The sequence below is a fragment of the Ornithodoros turicata genome, chromosome 3 (assembly GCF_037126465.1).
Source record: "Ornithodoros turicata isolate Travis chromosome 3, ASM3712646v1, whole genome shotgun sequence".
Classification (NCBI taxonomy): Eukaryota; Metazoa; Arthropoda; class Arachnida; order Ixodida; family Argasidae; genus Ornithodoros; species Ornithodoros turicata.
The window spans coordinates 28,592,414-28,616,004 of record NC_088203.1 but is presented as its reverse complement, the minus strand read 5'-3'; the positions used below and the strand labels follow the sequence as shown (position 1 = coordinate 28,616,004).

The 23,591-nt window shown below is 48.5% G+C and overlaps 2 protein-coding genes across 4 annotated transcripts in view; both read right to left on the bottom strand.

Annotated features, from left to right (window-relative positions):
• Window positions 1–2,134: 2,134 nt before the first annotated feature.
• Window positions 2,135–23,591, bottom strand: part of LOC135388343 (galactoside alpha-(1,2)-fucosyltransferase 2-like) — a 31,670-nt gene continuing 10,213 nt past the window's right edge. Inside the window, exons 1-4 of one of the 3 annotated variants that reach the window (XM_064617846.1) lie at window positions 19,705–20,080; window positions 7,177–7,229; window positions 6,744–6,909; window positions 2,135–6,549 (exon numbers count right to left, since the gene is read on the bottom strand). In XM_064617846.1, the coding sequence (XP_064473916.1) occupies window positions 5,579–6,549; window positions 6,744–6,909 (1,137 nt within the window). In that variant the 5' untranslated portion in view covers window positions 7,177–7,229; window positions 19,705–20,080 and the 3' untranslated portion in view covers window positions 2,135–5,578. Of the gene's footprint in view, window positions 6,550–6,743; window positions 6,910–7,176; window positions 7,230–19,704; window positions 20,081–23,591 lie in introns of those variants that run through there. The other 2 variants (XM_064617844.1, XM_064617845.1) reach the window with 2 other exon arrangements.
• Window positions 2,522–3,082, bottom strand: LOC135389246 (tigger transposable element-derived protein 6-like). The gene has a single exon (XM_064619311.1). It carries the CDS (start codon window positions 3,080–3,082, stop codon window positions 2,522–2,524), a length of 561 nt encoding a protein of 186 aa, XP_064475381.1.

The window sequence follows — 23,591 nt, the reverse complement described above, 5'->3', positions numbered from 1 at the left end:
ACAAAAGTAGCGAGTTAAGTTATAAGTTAAAAAAAAACTGACTTAGTTACAGTAACGAGTTACTTGTAACGCGTTACCTCGAACTCTGATTCCTTCTTTCGCTAGTAGCTTAGCCATTGCAGGCCTCACAGGGGTTGGCAACGTCACGACTAATGCTCGGGGGGAATGTGCGTTCTGGGTCGACTTCTAGAGGAACTGTGCCGACATATGTCTGACAGCCGTCTGAGGAAAACTCAGGAGAAACCCCCGCAAGCTGGCTTTCTAGGGATAGCCCAGCCGGGATTCTAACCCGGTTACCTCGCAGTATCGACGTGACATGGCCAGCACACTAACCACTCGGCCACGCGATCTGGAATGCGGTTCATCTAGCCAACAAATCAGCGCCTACTCCAATCAAATTCATCGCTACAATACGCGTGGCCCTCTGACGTGAACTCCCGTCAGTCGAGAAGTGAGTAGTTTCGGTTTCGGCTCTTTTGAACAGCAAAATTTTGCGACTTTTATCTCAAAGCATGCCCTCGTTCCAGCATATTGAAAATGAAGGTGGTTTTACATAACGACTGGGTAAAAATTTTGCTACCTCGGTTCCTTCGACTTGTGATTATGTTAATTAATGAATAAGTTACAATTATTACTCCAAAACGCGTTTGTGGGTGAAAAAAAAAAGACCGCGAACGGGAAGTGTATCTACGTCAGAGGTGTCTTTGACGGAGGCAGCCAGCAGACATTCGTAAGCAAGAATTTAGCTGAGCAGCTAAACCTGAAAACAATCGACGATATCACGCTCACCCTCAACACCACTTTCGACGACAACTCTACAAACCCGAAGCGCCACCGGTGCGCGGTCGTCGAATGCGCACTTCGGAGCCAGTTCACGCCGGCAGAATATTCATTCAAGGCACTTGTCGTGTCCCTTATCTGCAAGGACCGCTCACCCGGAGCTGTCGGTTGTCCCATCGCTTTTCAATGGATTCCGGGTCATTGCGGAATTTCTGGCAACCACGTTACCGACGCTGCGGCAGCGGCCGCTCACCACCAGCGCAAGTGCGTCCCGATTGTACTCCCAAGGGGTGATAGACGGTCCCTTCTTCCTGACTGGGCTGCCTCCTTATCCGTCGAACAATGGCGTTGGGATGTCCCTCTCAGTACGATACTGGGAATGGTGAACTCAACATACTCGAGCCGCTTCCCGTCATCTTTACCGCGCGTCATGAAGTCCCTCATACATCATTTACGGCTGAATATAGCCTTTACGTCGTACTACCGTTACAAGATAGGGTGTGCCAGTAGTCCCCTGTGCCTGGAGTGTGGTGTGCCAGCTACCGCGGACCACGTGATCATCGCATGTGCCACTTACAGGAGGGAGCGTCGCTTGTTGGCAAACGACTTTGCGCGGATTGACAGTCGACCCCTTGACCTGAGACTCATTTTGGTACCATGGGATAAACAAAAGCAGATGTCCGTCTTGCGACCCTTTATCAAATTCCTTGAAACTACTGGCCTGATCGACTCCCTCTAAGACCCCGTCACCGTCGTCAGCACCATCCTCATCACCATCCTCTCATTTTCCCCCAATAGCAATGGGGTATAGCATTCTGCTCAATGAGCGGAAGACATCCCCATATCATTGTCATCATGAAAGATGAAAGTCACTGAAAAGGTTAGCCAGCTGTAGGACTCGAACCGACATCTTCTGGATTGTCGGTCCAGGGCTCTTTCTTCGGTCAGTTCTTTCATGTTCATCGTCATCATGTATTTCTCTCTCTCGCAGTTTTGGCTCACCATTTGAAATACGCAGGTTAACCATCCCTCTTTCTTGATTTTGTTTTCCCAGTAGAAGACTTCGTTCCACAGTCAGGGGTGGCCAATGATACCCATATTTTGTATTATAATACAAATACATGATACTTCCCAGAAATCAGTATTACAATACTAATACATAATACTGTGATACTTGAGGTACAGTCAAACTCCTTTAGAACGAAGCTCAGGGGACTGCGAAAAATTTTCATAATAAAGGTCACTTCGTTAAAGGGGATGTCCGCCATCTTGTTTGTTTACATTTCCGCTTCGCTCGGTCCGCCTGGCGATAACCATAAAAGCAAGAAGGGAGAGTCCACTCAAATTGTTAATATGCACTTAGAGAACACATTTATTTGCGCACAAAGAAATCAGTTAGCCCTTTTTGAACAAGTGCTTTCATTGCATTTTCTGAACAGTAAATAAGCAGATTGCCCAAGCTTCCAAAGTGTGCTTCAGGCACGTTGTTACAAGAAGAAAGAAACCGCTGCAGTTTATCTATCATCTGTAGCGCCTCGGTAGCAGTCACAGTTGGCGCTTCTTTATTTTCTTTATCTTGGCTTTCTTCCTCTTCGCTTTCTATTCTGTCTTTCTCCATCTGAACTTCAGCAACTATATCGGTTTCGGATTGTGACGCACGTGCAGCAGCATGCTCATCGGCACTCACAAAGTCCTCTGCAAGCAAGTTTTCCGGGAGGTTGATCCTTCTTGTATATCCTACTCATGCCCTCTGCAAGGATTCAGGCTCGTCACAACAGTTAGCTGCGGTGAAAATGGTTCCGTCGTCTCTCGACTCGATGAACCAGGCTTTGCGCCAGCAAGTTTCAACAACCTCTTGCATCACACTCCGCCATGCGCCAGTCAACATTTCAATGGCCTGGCGGATATCTATGTTCGTTGGTTTTGGAACTTTTGCTTCGATGTTGATGAGGATTTCCTCTAGCATCCGTCTTCGGTAATGCGACTTGAGCGAGCGAATAATGCCTTGGTCGAGGGGTTGAAGCACCGACGTACAGTTCGGTGGAAGAAGCAGCACTTTGACGTACGTCATCTTGGGAACTTTGGAGTGTGCAGAACAGTTGTCCAGGATGACAGCGATGTGCCTTTTCTGTTCCTTCATTTTCTTTTCTAGCTGCAGCAGCCATTCGGTGAATATCGCTGAAGTCATCCAGGCTTTCTGGTTCCATCTGTAGTCTACCAGGAGGCTGCGTACGTTCTTGAATGCGCGTGGATTTCGAGACTTGCCTATCACTAGCGGCTTCAGCTTCGCTGTCCCGGTCATGTTACAGCAAAGGAGGACCGAAATGCGTTCCTTGGATTTTTTTCCCTCCCTTGCAATTGTCTTTCTTCACTGCCAGCGTACACTCTGGTAGCAGCTTGAAAAACAGCGCGGTCTCGTCCGCATTAAAAATGTCTTCTGGGGCATACTGTGACAGCACCTGTTTCATTTCTTGGTCTCGCCAACCTTGCACAGCATCTTGAGAGGCCGACCTCTCTTCTCCTGACACACACTTGAAGACGATGCCGTGCCGTGCACGAAAAGCTCGGAGCCACCCCTGCGTTGCTTTGGATTTCTCTTCGACACCACACATGGCTGCAAACTCCCTTGCTTTCGCGCACAACACGGGGCCCGATATGGGTATGTCCTGGGATCTCACCTCTAACAGCCATCGGTAAACGCACTTGTCCACTTCTTCGAAGTTAGCCGCACGTATCCTTTTTCGCGCTCAGGATCCTTCGTTGTTCTCGTGCTGTTTCTGTATCTTCTCTCGGTCCTTCAAAAAAGTCGAAAGTGTAGAAGCACTAATCCCAAATTCTTTTGCAACGTCCAATTTCTTCTGCCCGCTATCAACGGCTCTCAGCACCGCGATCTTCTCCTCGACTGTAAACTGCTTCCGCTTCGAGCATGCTCTTGCAGAGGTAGCATCGCCGCCCTTCGGTGACATGTCTACCATAGCACAACTGACCGCCACAACGGACTCTTCGTGAATGCTGCTGTCCTGGTGTGCACTGGACGCTGTGAACTCAAGTCAGAAAGGAGGTCGATCGGGCTTCGTACTCCAAGGTGACCGGGAATTGCCCGGGAGGCTTTGTGACGGATTATCTGATGATGTCACCCCTTTCTCACGACAAAACTTGGAAACGTAGATCATAAAGGAGGGGGCCCGCACCGGGAGAAAAACTTGGTATGTACGTATAATCCTCGTAAAACCCGCCGAACTCCCCTGAGGAGCTTCGTTGTATGTGTTGGAAATTGCGTTGAAGGGGCCGCATTTTCGTTCGTTATTAAGGTATTTTTGTTGTAAAGAAATTTGTACTAAATGTTTGAAAAATACATTAGTCCTATGCGGCTCTGGCGGGACCGCGAAAAAAATTCGTTCTACTAGTACTTTCGTTAAAAAGGTGTTCGCTCTTAATACACAATACTGTGTATTACACAAGTAATGCTAGTAAGTGATACACATGATACAAAATCCGGCAAAAAAACTGACATCGATATAAAATTGGGGATTCTTAAGAAGGAAAAAGCAGGAATATACACAATTTGTGCAGTACTGGCATTATGGCGGTTAGAGATGACGATGGAACGCTTATCTCGAACAAACTTTGTATTACCGATATGTTCAACAACTTCTTCACGAACATTGGAACGGGAGAGCGTGACTATCAGTGGTTAACTTATTGAACCTTGAGCGACATCCGGCTTCATTTTTTTCTAGCGCCGGTAGAGCAAGGCGAGATAGAATATGTCATCGTGCAACTAAATAATACGGCTGCAGTGGGTCATGATGGTATTTCAGTAAACATCGTTAAAAAATTTATGTGTGGGTGTGGGTGTGCTCTCGAAGGGACAGTCTTGCACTGCATGTCTGTTCGGTGTTAGATGAAGTCAGGCAAATGAGAGTACCTCTCTGATCTGATGACATAGTGCTGGTGAGGGTTGCGGAATGGGGTCTCCCATTCCGTTCCAATTCCATTCCTCGGAATGAAAAGGTATGGTCAGTTCCCACTTCTGGAATAGCTTGGCAACCCAATTCCATTCCGTTAATTCTCTCAATAAAAGAAAAGGATCGGTAACCACACTGGCAAGTCCAGCAGTGCTAGATGAGATTGACATTACCAAGCACGGAAAAAGCACAAAGGCAAGGTTATTTCACTCTTGACCGTGTGCAGGTGCGGTGCAAAGGGTGCGAGGGCAGAAACCAGCACGTTGAAACCAAAACTGCCACCGGGGCACCCAGACCATTCCATTCCCATTCCTATGACAGTTTCCGGCATTCCATTCCAATTCCATTCCGGGCTCTGCTAAATCTGGAATGATTCTGGAATAATTTCAACTCCGGAGTGGCAACTCCACAACCCTGGTGCTGACTACTTCTGAGCACAGTCGACTGCCCACTCTCACTGTGTCAGACTCGATTTCGTTCAGTGGGTGCAATAAAAATGGGGCCGTTCAAAATTGCGCGACGGTCCGTGGTGCAACAGCCTACAAGGGTGACCTTACTGCGTGCTCTGGTTCAGGCGACAAAGGCCTTGTAAACGTGATTACTCATCCTTAGGGACCATGAACAAGAAGGAATGTAGGAGAGCGTTCAGTAACCTCTGGTCGTGAGGTCACTCTCTTTTGGAGAATTTTGGGTAAGGGAATAAAGGGGGCCGTTTATGTCTCCAAAAATATGTGGAACACATGAAATTTTCTCATAAAGTGCACTGGTGACACTCGGAATTACGACCTCTAAAAAATATTACACCTTCTAGAGTATTATAATTGTGTGTATTATAATACAGATAGAAATACTTTTCGAGGACGAGTATTATAATACATAATACAAATACTCAAAAGTATTACAGTAAAAGTATTATAATACAAACTATTACTATTACTGCCCACCCCTTGACTGACATTTCGCCTCAGAATCGGGGAGAGGTCCACCTGAATACCGACCCACTCAGGAAGATACGCGGCAGGTGGGAAAAAGAAATTCAACATTGGTGAATCAGGGAGCGTGAAGTTAGCCAAGTAGACGACTTCCCCACCGGCTAAATAGCCGGCCCAGTAGCCGAACGTCCCAAGTGTCATGATGGTATGGTTACATTGGACGAGCAGAGCTAGATCGCTGCCAGGGGATTTTTCGTCCCCGTCGCCAGGAAAGTAAACGTCCCCCAATGAAGTATCGATGTTTTCTTTGCACCACGCGATATCGTCGCTGACCACAACGAATACCAACTCCTTGTAACGCGATCTAAAATAACCTGTGGCTTTCTGGAAATAAGTCTTGTCTGCTACGACGCCCTTGAACGAATCACGCATGATGCGGACGTAGTCACCGCGTCTGACGTGAACACCGATGAATGTAGGCTCAGTTCTATTTCCTCTTAGCTTGTGCAGTGTCTTCCAAGCCTTGCCTTTGATGTGTTCGTGGAACGTGAACTCCTTAACGATTTCTTCACGAATGCTCTGGTAGAAGGTCCAGGAACAGGGGAAGCCTTTGAACCAGACATGCAGATCTCGAATATGAGCATAATTCTCTTTCATTCTGTCTTCTAGTTGGTAGAATCTCCAGTTCGTAGTGCTAAGTGCCTTCCGAGCAAGGATGGGAAGTGTGAAGCGGAAGTATGGTTTCAGGATTTTATACATGTCAGGATGAACGTAAGCCTGTCGTCGGTTCACTTTAGCCAACGCATAGAGGGCAGCATATCCACCCATCTGGTTTCCCAATCGTCCTCCGTTGTCTAGTGTCCAGACACCTGTAGAGGATACAGTGTTGTATGATTAAGTGAGGGCTAATGTCTGGATAGCGTGAGTTCAGCAGGAGAGAACCTCTGGAGGCAGCAGTTCGATTGATTAGGCTCTGTTTTGAAACTTTTCTAAAGGTACAAGGTAAACATGAAACATCAACCGCGTGTAGGCCTCCTGATCTGATAGTCACGAACCTTTGTACCTTTGGCCACAGTGGCATGAGAACCGTTGCCTGTTGGCTGTTCCATGATTTCTTGAGAATCAAAACCACTCAGGGGGGACATTGCGGTAGTCAGGCTGTAAGCCAAGTAAATAATGATGATCCCGACGGCCAACAGATGTAGCAGACGTCGTCTGCAGGACCGCATCTAAAAGAGATATTTGAGAAAGAATTTTATGCAAAGCTCACTCTGAAATAAAGTTAAAATCCGGGCGGGTTGGTGATCCATTCTAGAAACGATAAAAAAAACAGTACAGGGGGCAACGAAAGGGACTGAAAACGAGACAAATACAGCACTGACTGCCGACCAAAGACCCTAAAACCCACGCTGAAAACTCCGCTCAGCAACGTCTCACTAGATATATACAAACTGAGAGCTAAAACATCGAAAGCTTGCCCGCACGAAGTTACCTACCGTACGTACATCTTTAATGCCTGACCGAGTGTCTAAGTCGACGCCGTCTGTATCTGTACAGAGAAAATGGTTCGCATAAACACCCTTTAGAAAGTGTTTCACAACGACAGTCTTGAACGCACGAAGAAAAACATGTTTGTTCAGGCCCAAACCCATGCACTGGCGTTCTCAGTACGTGGTTACTACAGTATTTTTTCGTTATTTAGAATAACGCTCATAACAACAACATGCCAACAACTGCTTGCGGTGATGTCTATGCCACCGACCAATTACCACACCGCTGCATGCTACAAAGAAAGCATCGAGAAATACCCCACCAGAGGCGCTTATTTTCAGCAGGGGGTTGAATAACAAACCCTAAAGAGACAACGAGAACTTTTTTTCTTCTCGTCTTTGTTTGACACAAGAAACATTGCTAAAGACTCAATCCAAATCTTACGTTCGGCAACGAAAAGTTTTCTCATGAAAGAATGTAAACGAAATACCGAAGTTGCACGAAACTGATGCACTCAGCGACAAGCCACAGAGAGCGGCGTCAGAGCGCGTCATGCGCCGAAACATGGCCCCGTCATTCGCCGCATGGAGCGGCTTGGACTTGGCGGAACTTCGTGCGAGCCGTGTGCAAACGTAATGTAAGGAGGTCCCGTGATCTTACGTGTGGTAGTCAAGAAGTGAAAGGAGGAATGCGCGAGGAAGGAAGATCGTGGAGGACGGCTCGGACACGATTTAAACCGCGCGTAGTCAAAAGTGGCACACTTCGGGAAAAATTTCTCCTGTACGAGGTTCTCCACAGGAAGAAGAAAATATGGGGTTTTCGGGAAATTTCATATCCCTTCAAGCGTGTCAACGGCCCGCTGTGTAGGGGAATGTACGAGAAGTATTTCAGACGATAAATGAGTGAAATACCCCTGTCGCACGCCACATTGAATGACATTTGTACCGAATGTCATTCGTTTCTATTGCATCGAGCTACACAACGAGAAAGAATGACATTCGCAAGTGATGTATCTGTCGGTGATTAAGACACGAAGGCCGTACATATGAAATTATATACAGGTACATTCGTTATATTTTCATTAATTTTTCTTAGAACTAGCCAAACATTTGATAAGTTCACACAATTGTTGCGTTTTGGACGATGGTCAGTTGGCTAAGTATCACAAGCCAAGACTGCGCAAGTTGGAAACGAGGGTATTTATCTGAAAAACAGTTTGAAACCTTCCATCCTTCATGTAAAAAATTGTTACATTCGTGATAAAATATTGACGTACAACTCAATTTCAATTCGTGTTCAATATCTCCTAACAGTTTATAGTTGTTGTTTGTGCTGCCTCTCTACTGACGAGGGTACGCAGTCGGTGCGAGAGGAAAAAGCGAATGACGTCCTCGAACTTACTCGCTGGGCGAATGCCATTCGCACGTAATGCCATTTGGTTTCATCGTGTGACACTGACAAGGAACGAATGCCATTCAGTGCGAGTATCATTCGCTGAAGTTCACACACACACACACATACACATAGGATGATGATGAGGTGGGCGATTCACCACGGCTGTGGAGGTACACTGCCCTATTACACATTGGAAACGGACGAAGGGAGGATGATGGGGGAGCCCCTTTAGGGATCCGTCGCCAAACCAGTGGAGCGCAAGAACTCCGCAACAACACGAAGGCCTTGCATCTGGCTCGGCAAATTAAACACCTTGAAACTAAAGTGCAGCGATGGCTCCCCGCAATTCAACATCTTTCTGTCTCAGGATGGGGCTGTGATCAGCGTTCCCTGCTCGCGGTTCACGCGGCATTGGTAAGGGCGACTGTGCTTCCAGCCTTCCTATTCTGCACAGGATATTAACAACTTCATTAAATACACTTCGGTCCCTGTTTGCTCGAAGCCTTCGTCGATGCCTTGGAGTTCCAAGAATGGCTGAAACACGGCAAGTACTGGCTGAAGCTGGTGAGCTCCCGATTGAGGTTCTCCGTGAACGGGAAACGGCTCGGCACTACCTCCGTTTGCGTGCTCACATTCCCCGCCACCCGCTCCTCAGGAAAATTCGATACCGCCCTGAAGGCGACTTCTATCGAGTAGAGCAGAGGACACGCCAGACTCTCACTGGCTTCATAACTAAGAACACTATACCGCCGGAAGCCCTCTGGTCTCTACCGGTACCCCCCACTTTTGTACGCCTCCCAAACCTTCTGGAAAGAAGAGATCAGGTCCCTCCTCAAGTCCTACGAGCCCATTGTCATGCTCTGGTTGACGAGAAGTTTTCTTCGTTTACGGCAGCCTATACCGATGGCGCATCCCGAAACAAGTCCGCCTCAGCATTCGTCATACCACCCGAAGGCGTAGTGCACGGAAGACGCCTTTCACATCCAACCTCCTCCACAGCTGCGGAACTCTATGCCATCCTTTCTTTCTACAACACATCGCTGATTTTACACCCCGGGAATGGGCAGTGTTTACAGACTCCAAATCTGCACTTCAAGCAATTGAAAATTCCGGTATACGAGGCCCATTCCCACCCCTAGTCACAGATGTGTTAATGGCTTACCACACTATCTACGCAGCAGGCCACAGGCTAGTTTTCCAGTGGGTTCCACCCCATTGTGGTGTCGTGGGGAACGAGCAGGCCGACAGCGCCGCAGAAGCAGCACTCTCGTATCGGAAACGGACCAGTATTGTTCTGCTGAGAGGAGACCGCCGTTCAATTCTGCGACGCCTAGTGACACCCCTAGCTTCCCGCCAACGGACAACCGACATTCTTCCCCCCTTTATGTTGAGCAGAGTTGACCCAACGCTCGTTCTCCGCATGCCACAAAACACCTATCGTCAAGATGCTGCATTAATCCACCGAATGCGCCTCGATGTGGCCTTTACAGCTCAGTGGCGTTACCGCTTGAGACAAGTTGACTCTCCCACCTGCTGCCACTGTGGTGCTCTTGAGGATATGGAGCATATTCTTCTTCATTGCCCTCACTACCAACCTTCCCGAACCACACTCTCCGAGTCTCTTCGTCAGCTGGACTCTCGCCCTTTCTCCCTATCGAAATTGCTTGGTCCCTGGCCCAATCCAGCCCAGCAACGCTCTGCGCTCAAAGCTCTTCTGACATTTCTGGACACCATCGGCCTTCGATGGTTATTGTGAAGGAACTCGATATTTTATTCCCCCATTCCCACGAGCAATGGGGTAGAGTATCGCCTGTGGCGATGAAACTCCCCACTCTCCAAGGTCAAAAATAAAGTTGTTGTTGTTGCATCTGGTGGGCAGCGTACGACCAAGGTCCAAGAATCTTCGCGAGGTTGAACAGTCGTTTGTGAATACGTCGCATAGCAATTTCCATCAGTGCACGCTCTTGGTGATGTTGCCTACAAGCCAGAATAACGTGGCAGAGGTCGCCGTGCACTTCACAAATAGGGCAGAAGGAAGAGGAGGTGGAGCAGAGATGGTGTTTAAAGGCAGGTATAACGGCAGCGTTCAGCCTCATTCGGTGGAAGAGCGCAGTAAAAGGGCGCGGTAGTCGCGGAGGAATTTCAAGTGAAAGCGTGGAGTCTACAGCAGATTGAAGGGAGTGGGCTACGTCGTGTTGCTACTGGGCCGGTCAGTGTCGAAAGGGGGTACCGACGGTCGCCCGGAGACATAATTATGGCGGAAAGAGCTGGTGGACGCTACATGCGACTCTGTCTGCCTCTCGATTACCGCTGCAGCCAATATGTGCTGGGATCCACTGTAATGCGACAGTGTGCCCTGCAACAGCCGCCTACCTATAACTTGCAGGATGTCAAAGACAACATGACTGACCACGAGTGACTGACCCCGGACCCCGGCTGATATCTTTTGCACAGCAAAAGAGAGTGGCGTAGAGCTCGGCACACGTAGATGATGTTCTCTACGAAAGATGGTAACCACAGGGGATTCACTTAGATGGAATAACAAAAGCTGAGGAAAAGCCGTCCCGAGTAGATGACCCGTCATTGAAAACAGACGTTGACGTTGTGTAGCTATTATTCATCATGCCCAGGGTAAGGACCTGTGTATCCCTGTGGGTACAGGGCTGTATTTCGTTTCGTTCCATGCAGGCCAGGAAGGCGACTCTTTATCATCCCTAGTAGATTTCCTGGAGAGTGAGATTGAATGTCGGGAACGAGCCCGAAGGGAGGCAGATGACGTTCCCAAGCGTAGGGAGCCGACCCCAGCCTCTGCATCTTCGCTGACAGCAACCGCGTCGTCTGTCTCAGATCCAGCACCTGCAATGGCTGCCCCAAGCACTCCTACGTGTGTGCTTTGCAAGTCCGGACAGCATCGGTTGGAGGGCTGCACTGCTGGTTTGAGCCCTGAGGAAGTACGATTGATCCTGCTCCGGGAGGGCAGGTGTTTCCTTTGCGGACGACGGTCGCACATATCGAAGGATTGCAGGATCAGGCAGACCTAGCAGTGTGACCACTGCCATAGACGTCATCTTACTCAGCTGTGGCCGGGGGTCAACTCATCCAGCACTGAGCAGTCCCCGCAGTCGTCTCAGTCTGCAGCACAAGAGCCGTCGACGGTGCATCCGTCTACTGGAACTGTTGTGACGTCTCTTTCTTCATTCTCTGCCGTTTGCCAGGCGTTGAGGTGCACCAGGAGGATACCAACGTCATCGACCAGCAACCTGCCGCCTTTAAGCATAATTGACCGTCATCAGTTCGACCCCGACGGTGACACTATCCTGCGCAAGTTCCGGTCCACAGCGCAGTTGTTACACGGTCGTTACACCGTTCGCTTGCCTTGGAAGTCGGAAGGGCCTGAAGCATTGGGTGACAACATGAAGTTGGCGGTCCAGAGGCTGGATAGTACCATCAAACGATTACGGAGAGACCAAACGTTGCTGGAAGAATATGATTCCACCATACGACAGCATTTGCGTGTTCAACACGATGAACGGGTCCTACAACCGGAGTCGGTGGCCGGGCCTCTCTGTTATAGTCATCTGAAGGGACCGCGAGACAACAAAAGGTCGAATTGTGTTTGATGCCTCGTCGAAGGTTCACGGTTCTCTCTTTCTCAACGAAGCTCTTCACGCCGGCCCTAACCTTAACCCGGACATTCTGCAATTGCTGTTGCGGTTTCGAACTTATCATGTGGCTCTCGCAGCGGATATAAAGAAGGCGTTTTTGCACCGCATCGGACACATCATCTGCACATCATTTTGCACATCATCTTTCCGACACCTTTTGAACACTTGTAGTACAGTGGACCCGCAAAATCGGTGCCTGTCACTTCGAATGGTGCGGATTGTGACAAGCGGTCTCGTGGTAGCGGAGCAGTAACTTCTGTGCACGCCTGAACGTTTGCTCGTCGGCAAGTGCGACGTCCATGGAGGATCCTCTTCGCAGCCTGACGACCACGGAGGACACAGTACTCTTCCCGAAGCGCGGCGAGTGTCTCCTGAACTCCAGCATGCAGAAGCCTGACATGAGCCCCGAAAACTAAAAAAGCGGTGAACGGGTGGTCCGCGGGAATGACGATGGGATGCTTCTGGGTTTCTCCAAAATCGCTGTACTGAAGGCGGCCCGTCAGACAGAGAACGCCATTGTCATCATGGAGGACAGACACATTTTGTAAGGACTTGTGCGCCGGGGGGATAAGAACCGAAAATTTGACCTTGTTGTTCTTGTTGTTATTGTTTTTAAGAGTTGAGAGAGATCAGCCAATATTTTGGCTTGCTACTCATCAAAAAAGAAAAAGAAAAGGTTCACCCGGACAAAAAAAAAATCACACACTCACACACGTAAATAAACAGACACAGGGAAATGAAGATGCGCGGAAGCACGTGTCACAGGTCCCGCAGGTGTGCGGTGTTGAGGAATTGTAGCAGGTAGCCTGCCGCCTTGCGGCAACTGTCGTCTATAGAATATGCACCCAGAATCTTTGCAATGGTAAGTGGCCGGCTGTCCAGTGTCAAGAGACGCTTTTGGAGGATCTTTCTCTCGTCCTCATATTTCGTGCAGTGTAGTAGCGTATGGAGTCCTCTTCGCTCGTGTAGCATTGCCTACATGTAGGGTCGTCGGTCATGTTTAGCTTATACCTATAAGCTCTTGTGAAAGCAGTGCCAAGTCGGAGTCGATGAATGAGTACTGCGTCGGTCCGGCTCATGTATCTACAGCCTGTATATTTATACGGACCATCGAGGGCGAGAAACCTGGGGTGTCTCCATTGTAGATTGGCCAGGAGCTTCTTCATCTCCACATCTGCCGTTAGCTTTGCTGCCCTTTTGATGTCGTCTTTGGTCAGTGGTATGTGTTCCCTCCATCTCAGGGAGTGGGCTTCTCTTGCAGCCTCGTCCGCCTTCTCGTTTCCAGGAATTTTGCAGTGGCTGGGGATCCACTGGATGGATACCTGATGTCCGTCTCGTCTGAGTTTACCGTATGTCTTGGTAATTTTGCTCCGCATGGCGTCATTGGTGGTCTCCTTGTTTGACTCTAGTGTTTGTATGGCAGATCGGGAGTCAGTAAAAAGTACCCACGTTTGCGGCTGGTGAGTCGCCATGTGCTTCAGCGCCGAGAATATCCCGTGAAGTTCCGCAGTCGTGGACTGGACGAGATCTTGTGACTTAGCTTGCTCTGTAAGGTTTCGGCATGACGGGGATCATAGACGGCCGAGGAAGCCCCATCCACAGACACGGAACCGTCAGTATACACGGGGGTATTGCGCTCCCCTAGCTCTGTTACCACGTCCAGCGCAAGCTGCATAACAACTTCCAGAGCCATGTTGCTCTTTTTGGTAATTCCAGGGATAGTGGTGCATGCTGGAGGTGGCAATGGCTCTCTCCAAGGAGGCGTGTTTGGCTGCCTGTCTTTCGCGTATCCAGTTGGGATGTGTTGCTGGAGGCTTCTGACTACTGTCCCAAAACCAGAGTTAGGTCGGGTTACATCTAAGCATGCCAGGGGGTGAGCCGCGTGACGCGCTTGGTGGCGCAGGTGTACTTTGATGACCTCCTTTGTTTGGAGCACATGCAGTGTAGGTTGATTGCATTCCTCTAGTACAGCTGCTTGCGGAGTACTCCTTGGGACGCCGAGTGACCTTTGACCTTGTGCCGCTGTGATCCAATATGTTTCCGCTGCAATTACCTCGGCGGCCGTCAAAGGTCCCCTCCTTTCGGCTGTGGTATGCCTACAGTTGTGCAGGAATCTCGACACCCAAGCGGTAACTCTCAGCAGGCGGTGGAGCGAACTGTATTTGGCAACGTCCATTAGGGGAGTAGTAGCCAAGAAGGGTACGCTGCACGCCGTCCGGGCCTCTGTTTCGCTTCGTACCTCGTCGCAGGGCTCATCCGAAGTACGCCATGCTGGAGGCCAAGACTCTTAATCCATAAGCCACGAGGGCCCCTGCCACCACACACTTTTGTTCAGCAAGTGGAGGCATGAAGTGTCTCTCGTGAGGAGATTCGCGGGATTTCCTTTGCCGGGGCAGTGGTGCCACTGACTAGGCTCCGTACCAGCCCGTATATCTGACACTCGGTTCTGTACGAAAGGTGTCAACTCGTTCGTTGATCCGTAAACCTAGTAGAGTGTTATCTCAGAGACCGTCCACAACACAGTGGGTACGGTGGACGGAGATAGCGTGGTCTGTAAGGACCTCATAAGCCTTGTAGCGATGACGGCACCGTTTTGACCGGGGCCACCCAAGACTTTGCCAAAAGAAGACCCGCACTGTAATGACCGTCCGTGTCGAGCGTCACCAGGTAGGCGTCCGCACCGTATGCTCGCTGACTGGCGTCGCAAAACACATGCAGGGCGGTGCTGACCTCCGACATCTTCCCTCCGAGCAGTCGTGGTAACGAGACGTGAGACAACAAAGGTACCTGCTGGCACCAAGACGACCACACTCCCATTAGGTCTTCTGGTAGTTCCACGTCCGAACTCATCTTGGAGAGCCGAACCCGTTGTAGCAATATCTTGGCTGTCAACACGAAAGGCGCCACGCAGGCCTCCACAGCTCCCCGCATTTGCGGCAGTAGAAAAATGAAATCACGTCACAGTCACGTGGTATTTCATCGTCAGGCATCATGACGGATGCCCATTGGCCGAAGGAGGATACGCGCTCCGGGATTGGTTGATAAAGTTTCGAAATATCTGACAGCTCACTTTTCGCGGGCAGTCTGGGCAGTCGGCCAAGCGGGCAGCTCCAAGTAAGGTCGCTGCGTCTTCGCGGCTCGCCGATGTCGGTTGACCGCAACGACGAAAGAGGAAGTGTATGCGCGGGTTTGTTCGTGAGTTATATAGTGACTCTGGCCATGTACTGATCTCCGATAAAGTGTCAACCTACGGACATTCTTGCCGGGTCGGAACTGGAATGCTTGGTGAGCTGACGCCTGAGGAACACTTTCGAGCGCTGTCGCATTTTCAAATACAGTGACTAAGAAGAGAGTGTTCGTAACGACAAAAGTATTTCCCGTGACTGTTTGACCTACGGTGCATCGCCAGAATGAGAAGAAGATGCCCATCTGTGAAACGCACGCACTCGTGGACTTCGCTCGCCCCCAGAAGTAGACCGTGTGTGTGCTTTGCAAGTTCGAACTTGGTTTGGTTGCTGTCTATTCAAGGAACGAAACGTCCTGTACGCACGGTGAATATATGAGTCAAACATTTGAATTTACACGTTGCATCAATAAATATGTATTTAACCTATCAAGAATGTCTTAGTTATTTTGGAATAACGGGCGCCAGGTATGAAAACCAGTAGAAGTCAATGGCAGCCAGGGCCGGCCGAAAGCCGAGCCAAACGGAGAGGTTGCTGATTGGTTGGCTGCTAGGCATCACGACGCATTTTCATTGGTCGTATGTCCAGTGTTGCCTGAATTATCTCAAACTATGGGCTCTATGGGGAGCTGTGGGCGCCTGGCGCCACGTAGCCCACGGGATCATATATGCGAGGCACTGCTTGCAGCACACCGTTTGATATTCGACCGTTGCTCCAGGAACTCCGATATTGACTTCAACGGATACCGAATTTCATCTGTCTAGATGTCCCAAACAATTCCTAGGACCTTCCTTAGTGGCGATGTGGTCGAACTTCCCATCGAACTTCCAACGTCACATCGGCGTCGAAGGTAGCCCGGAGCTGAGCATTATTGCTCGTCCACTTAATCAGTTTCATGCCCGCGTCGCGGTAGATTTGCCGCTACTCGTGTTAAACAGTACACGCCTCTTCCGGCGAGGAAACGCCGACAACGAGGTCATCCACATAGAAATGGCTGGAAAGTAAGGCCGCCGTGCGTGGGTATGTCTCTTCTGCTACTCTCAGGTGGTGACGTATAGTGGCAGCGAGAATAAAGGGACTAGACTTGGCTCCGAAAGGCACGCGTGTCACGCGCCAAATTTCTACTTGGGGCAACGGTTCGCCTGCCCGTGGCGTCGTGGCATACCACACAAAACGCAAACGATTTCGGTCAGCAGTGCCCAGCACGATCTGCAAAAACGCCTTCTCTATATCCGCTGTGAGAGCCACTATCTTCATCACGGAACGCGGAACACTAGGCTTCAGCTGAGCAATCACCGGCGGACCTTGCAGGGCTGGTGTCTCAAAACCTTCTGTACGAGTGTATGCCGCCGGCGATGGGAAAAAAGGCGGGGGAAACGTTGGCGGGTCTCACCGTAGCGAAGAACGTCCAGCTGCCTGCTCCTTCGCTTCAGCAATAGCTGCTCGGTTCTCTGCTGCTCGTGAGACTCCGAGGTACACACGGAGGCTTCGCGCCAGGAGGCACTGCAACTTATGATCCAAAGATGGAGCGAGGCCATTAAGCACCGGGAAACCATACGGGAGCGGTCCTGAAACCGAAGCCCTGTGGACGGTCAAGGGAGAGCTCGTGTCGCTGCCCCATCTCATGCCTGCTAAGCGAGGAATCACCGCAATCCAACGGTGCATCTTGACCTCCAAGCTTGCAGTAAGCTTCTGCCAAGAGAGCGCTGCATAAACAGTAAAACCGAGGAACCTATGGTGAGATGCCAGGTGGCTTCCCTCGCAGCTTTACGTCACTCCTGCGGTGTCTGCGACTGAACGCCTCAGTCTTCAACGTGGAGGTCGTGTGAGCAGCAGCATCATCATCATCACAGCCACCGACCAATAATCTTCTTCATTATGGCATCGTCCATCCGCAAATGCGACGGGCGCAATAGAGGTGACGTGAGTTCATCGGCAAGCGTGGACGCGTCAACATCTATTCAGTCCTTTACCAACCTAAAGCCTTAATAAACGTCTATTTTATCTTTGGCAACGGTTGTCGCTCATGCTTGTCCCATCTTACAGTTGGCAATACGAACACGCATGCTGTTCTGTACCTTTATTCATTAACATTTGTTCTGGCCAAATAGGGACGCCATCTGGACCGCCACTTTGTCATCACCGGCAGTCAGCGACCAGCGGGGCCACACCGTCTTCCCGTTTTATGCCTGACAACGGCGTACATTGACATCACCAACTACAACAAACGGGGAAGGGAGACCAATAAATATATCCCTAATATTGCGAGCTATAACAGTAGCTGACATGGAATGTACAGGCTCACAACAGTCAGTATAGCAGGACCCATGCGCACTTTGCACTCTATGTAGCAAATGGGTCACGTCTAGAGTGAATCAGTGCCAAGGTCAGGTAATTTCGTACAGATAGGATAGTTCGAGATGGAGATGTGATGTTCAATGTGTAAGTGATATATCCACAAAGTCGAAAGCCTTCTGGGACATTCCACAATTCCCAGCACAGGCGCTTGAAACCGTAGAACAAATGCTTCCAAGTCATGTAACTTAGTCTGCAGGCCACGCGCGTTCCACTGCAATAATGCAGTAGATTTATACGCTTGCTGCATTGTTTGGCAAAAAGATTGTCCGCTGCCAGAAGAGCCCAGCCTTCAGGCAACTGGGAAGCACACGGGAAAGCGCCGACGACAGCTTTAAAAGCAACGAAAACCAATTCAATTCAATTCAATTCAACTTGCTGTGTGACGCGCATTTCTACGCAGATTATCTGTTTAAAAAAATGCCGTCCTCAGTGCCTCATTCGGTAGTGTGTCTTCCTGCTGATCTCAAGATCACGGGTTCAAACCCGGCCGAGGACTGTGGCAACTTGATGGATGGGTACAAGTTGCTCAGACACGCCGTCTTCCGCGAGTGACGTTAAATGTGGTGCCGTGTATTAATTGTTGCACGTTAATGAACCCTCAGGTGGGCAAAATTAGTCCACAGACCCGACCACTGTGTCGTCGCTCACGATCACAGTTGTCTCGCGACGTAACGTTCACAATTATTATTATGAGGAAAAAATTTTCCGATGCCATACTACGGCTTAAATGACCGCACCTGGGCCAAGCGGTACACATGAGGTACAGTCCTCAACCAGCAGGTACAGTTCTCGACCACCGCGAAATTGAAGCGATACCGTACCGGTTAGGTACCTTTAAAGAGCGGTGTACCAGGTGTACGTGATGTGTGTCGCGTGTTTCGGGCGAATACGTACGAATGCTTTCTCACGATCTCCATGCACTGCAAAAATATTTCACGTTATTCCGAATACCAGTCAATAAATTTCGTTATGCAGCAGTGCTGTAATGGCTCTGTACTGTCAGGGATCGCATGTGTAATCGCAGGGGTCGCATCATGTCAGGGATCGTGAGGGATCGCATGTTTATGAAGAATGCGTTTCTCCCAAGCGCTAGCAAATCAGTTTGCTTTGAAATGTCGGGGAGCGACCAGATCGGTCGGTCGTTGAAGAAACTCGCTCGTCGCTTTCAAGAATGGAGTCGTTTGAGGGCCTTATTCTATGAAATAATTATTCGACCGTACGACACATTTTCGTTCATCTTCGCTCTGATGCCCAGTTCTCCTGATGACCGGCGGGCTGAGCACAACGACTGAGGGGTGGAGGCAACGAACTTTGCGCTTCATGCACCAACGTTGATGCGTGAATTAGAGAAGCGTAGATTGCACTTTATACCTGAATTACACACGCAGGTAAGCATGTTTCTCAGGCAGGCTGTTTCGGTTGTTCGCATTTTTACATTGTATTTTCTCCTAGGGTACGTCCAGGCGATGTCGTAAATGGGTGAGTGAATCAGCTTCTGTGGTTGGTATCACGTTTTGCGGAAAGAAACGGAAGTTGGAGGAAGAACAGGAATCGAAAGGCCGCCAAGCAGCCGCAGTGGTGAAGGAGAGATGCATTGCTCACCGTTCATACGTACGTTGTCCTCCGTTTGTTCCACGGTTGTGCATCATGACAATGAACAGTCGCGATGGACAAACGCTCTTGCAAGGCACGTATTTTTTTGAATAAAAGTATTTGTTCGTGATATTTATCGTACAGCGTGTCTTCTTGGGGCTGTTCATATATCGTAGAGGAGGGGAGCCACCCCGACGAGTAGGCCTGAATCGCTGCACGCTATGCGTTCCATGTACCGCACGTGAGGGCATGTGTACGTCTTATATTTAAGAGATACATTAAAAAATGTACCTCTTGGCCAAGCGGTGCTTGTATGCGTTACTTACTGGATACTTACATATGCGTTACCTGTTTCGACTGGATTACGACTGTGTGCGTCATGCCACCTCACACCCTCCGCCTGTTGAGGAGAGTAAGCTCACTTGAAATGGCAAGCCTATGTATGCCATGATCATGCTTCACAGCATTCGGTTCTGAAGTCTGCACAAGGTACAGTTCTGAAAACGACAATATAGCTCTGGTATGGGCTTTTAAAGTGCGTAGCACAAAAGTGAGGCTCCAATGCAAATTCGAAGCGGTTCTGCGAAACATATCCCAGGCAGCACATGGTGGGATAGTAGACGTCTAAACATGTCTAGGACAAAACTTTGTGACTAAGGCTACGTATAGATGTCTTATAGACGTCTAACAGCCTATACGTTATTTATACCTCAACAGAAAGCCGTCTACTAGACATCACTCAGACGTTGCACAGTAGACACCTAATTTTTGACGTACAATAGATGTATAATTTCTGAACGTACAGTAGACGTCTAATTTTTGATGTCTAATAGCTGGCTAATTGTAGACCATATTGAAAAACAGCTGTATATGGCCGCACGGATGACGTTTTGAACTTCCATGCCTTGACCTATAGGGCCAACATACTGCAATGCGTAGTCTATCATACAGGCGATGTAGGACCTACCTGAAGCAATACAGAATTCGATAGAGATCAGATATCTCAAGTGAAACATGTTTAATCCCATATCACGCTACAGAGCACATCCAAAGCCATAAGGTGGTTTTTCACATCCTGCATAAATACCCCTGGGGACAATCTAGGCCAATGTGAGATAAACCAATGGGGTGTATATGGTCCATCGTTGAAATGTACTATGAAGGAATAACATATGGTAAAATTATTTGACAAATTTGTCGCAACAATGAAACTCCAGTGCTGTGATCTATCTGGTCACCAAAAGCTTTACTTTTGAAGATCTACACTGCACAGAAATGTACACTTCAAGTGCTGACATTAACATGATCCTATAGAAAGTGCCGTGACTTTCAAAGTATGTACATGGCTGTATGGTTTGTATTGGTGCCCTCTCACAAACCATACAGCCAGTATAGTGCCAGTATATGTTGGAATGAACACACGGTACTGTTTGCAAAGTTTATTGCAATCTATAACAACATTGCATGCAGTGGTACACGCACACTATCATTAAAGCTTATAGCCTTCTGCTGTAGAAAATTAACATTCCTGCAAAATGAGATTTATACGTAAATCCTCAGGATTTCATGGGCAACAGAAAACAAGAAAAAACATTCTCCCATGACTGCTTTCTGGCTTGTCCATCCTTTCCAGCCTTTCGTGTCCACCATCAGTGCACAATACTGATGACGTTCACTTGCAGGGATCGGAACCGTTACCTTTTTCGGTTCGGTTCGGGTTCAGGTTCATGCATATTGGTTTGGTTCGGGTTCAGCTCCACAGCAGTGCAAAATATTGGTTGGAACCGGTTCAGGAAAGTGAATTTTAAGCAAATTGCCATGGGCTAAAAGCAATCACATCCTTACGATTCTCAAACAACACAAATGTACTTTTGTTGTTGTTGTTGCCGACACAGCAATGGTCCACAGCAACACTGCGTGTGACAGGTCTATATTTCAGGTGCAACGCTACGGTACCATACTATATATACTTCCTATGTTCACTCATCATATACACCCCGTTACATCCTGCTCAGGGACTGGCCAGGGGCTTGTAGCAACCAGTCTACCATATAGGACCAACGAAATGCGACCGCCAATTACAACTGCAAGGAAGTTTTCGTCTGATCTGGGGACAAAGTAGAAGTGTCGCATATGATGAAGATATTCAGGTAGAAGATTAATATACTCGTAAATCCCCTGTCACCTGATATGTGATGGACTATACCCCATGCAACCACGTCAGAATTAATGACTGCGATTATTTACCACACCGTCACATGTGTATAGTTCAAGCTCCGTGTAATAGGCCACTGCGACTTATGTTCTTGTCTCATCAGCGTTAGGTCTAACCCTCCGCCTACAGTAGTTCTCTTGTTTGATGACAATGCACTCCTTTGCCTCTGAACGCGCGGCCTATAAAACAGTCGTCGGGGCAGTATCGCTTGCGGTGCTGTTCCTAGGAAGATTTTTTCTTAAAATGCACTGTTTAGAGCGTTGCCCGCTACGATGCCAATACATAGATCTCATAGATCATAAAGTCAACAAAACAATATACATTTGGAGCGTTGTTACCTGGTATGTAAGATGGGCGCACAAATTCTGTGACTCATCTAATCAGTCAACAATACAACAAGATAGAGTCCAGTTCAGTTTAAGTACAGATCCCTGCTTGCATGACAAGAGTGTAAAAAGACAACGAGGATGAAAACAAACTACACAGACATGCACTCACTTCCTATGCAATATTACTGCATGTAGACTTGCTTGGTACTGAGGATCAGCAGCAGACAAAGGCGGGTTAGAACACATATAACAAACAATACTACTGCCACCTGTGCCGACTTTATTATGTGTTCAACCCATGGCTTTGTCTGCTGCTGCCCCTCAACACCAAGCATAATTAGGGTTCTTCGTTTTCGGGTTTTATGATTTTTCAAATTCGGGGGTAAAAATCGGGTGCTGTCTACATAAGAGAACTCGGGGAGAAATCGGACACTTCGATCTCTGTCTGATATGTCATCGGGGAATTTTCGGGTGAAACGAAAGGCATATGAAACAAGCCACTGCTGTGACACTGGGACGAGAAATAATAATCTTTATATTCCCGCTTGGAACGGGGGCAGTGAATGACCGTGGTATTCAAACACATGTCCGAGTTCGACAAAAATTCCTCTTTTGTCTCCTGCAGGAGGGGATTATCAAAGGATTACAAATAGGTTGACACAAATAGCTGTCTTTGCTGACATTATGATTAACTTTTCCGACAGTTTGCCTACAACCACAAGTTGAAGGACTGCAAGGATTTTGGGTAGATATCGTGTTTCACCCGGATACTTGAAAACTTGTTCAGGGGGAACTATCCTGAAAAATCGGGTTTAACCCAAAAACAAAGAACCCTAAGCATAATGTACCAACTATCCCAGACTTATTCCTGCCTCACAGACTTGCTCAGGCATGTATGCATAAGACGGGCCACAGCTCCATTCTTCAGTAAGGGACTTGAAAGGATGGGTTTCCGCATTGCGGTGTTGGTAAGACTAATCCTAAAAATAGATTGTCAAAAAAGAATGTTGAAGGAGGTACAGGCAACAAGCGGGAACTAAGGCACTGAAGTGCAAGCAGGCTCTTTGCACGCATTAATTAAGTTAAGTTGCATAATGAATCTCTAAACATTGCTCAGCAAAGGCAGCATTTTTCCCCCTGAATTCAGAAGCCTCTGGGGAGAACAGTCTATAGACCTCTACCAAAGAAGTGTCACCGTGATGTAATCATGACGCTGATAGACATAGTGAAACCGAAACGGTTCGGGCGGAGAACACCGCTGTTTCACGAAGCCATATTCCTTCATGAAGGTCACTGGTGGCTTCTTGTATTAGTGGTACACACAAATGGGGTCACGTTTTTAGTCGCTTTCTTGTCTTCATTCGCGTTCCCATTCCACCGTGAAAAAAAAAAGGCGGCTTCATCCCAAGAGTTACATCGTCTGAAAGTCAATGTCATAGTCCTGTGCTGAATGTTTTTGTTATTACGACTTAGTTCGCACTTGCTTTGCATAGAGACACCACGTGCACTCCGAGAGAAAGTCGTGCCCTTCAGGCTCAAGAAGATGGAAAAGCCCGGTAGCCAACTTTAGAAAGGGCTACCGAAAAGACAGGGCTTCCGGTAGAATGGAGCCGAAAAAGGCCATACAACTAATAATATGTAAAGAATTGAAAAAAAAAAAAAAATTCTGACAGTATTAGA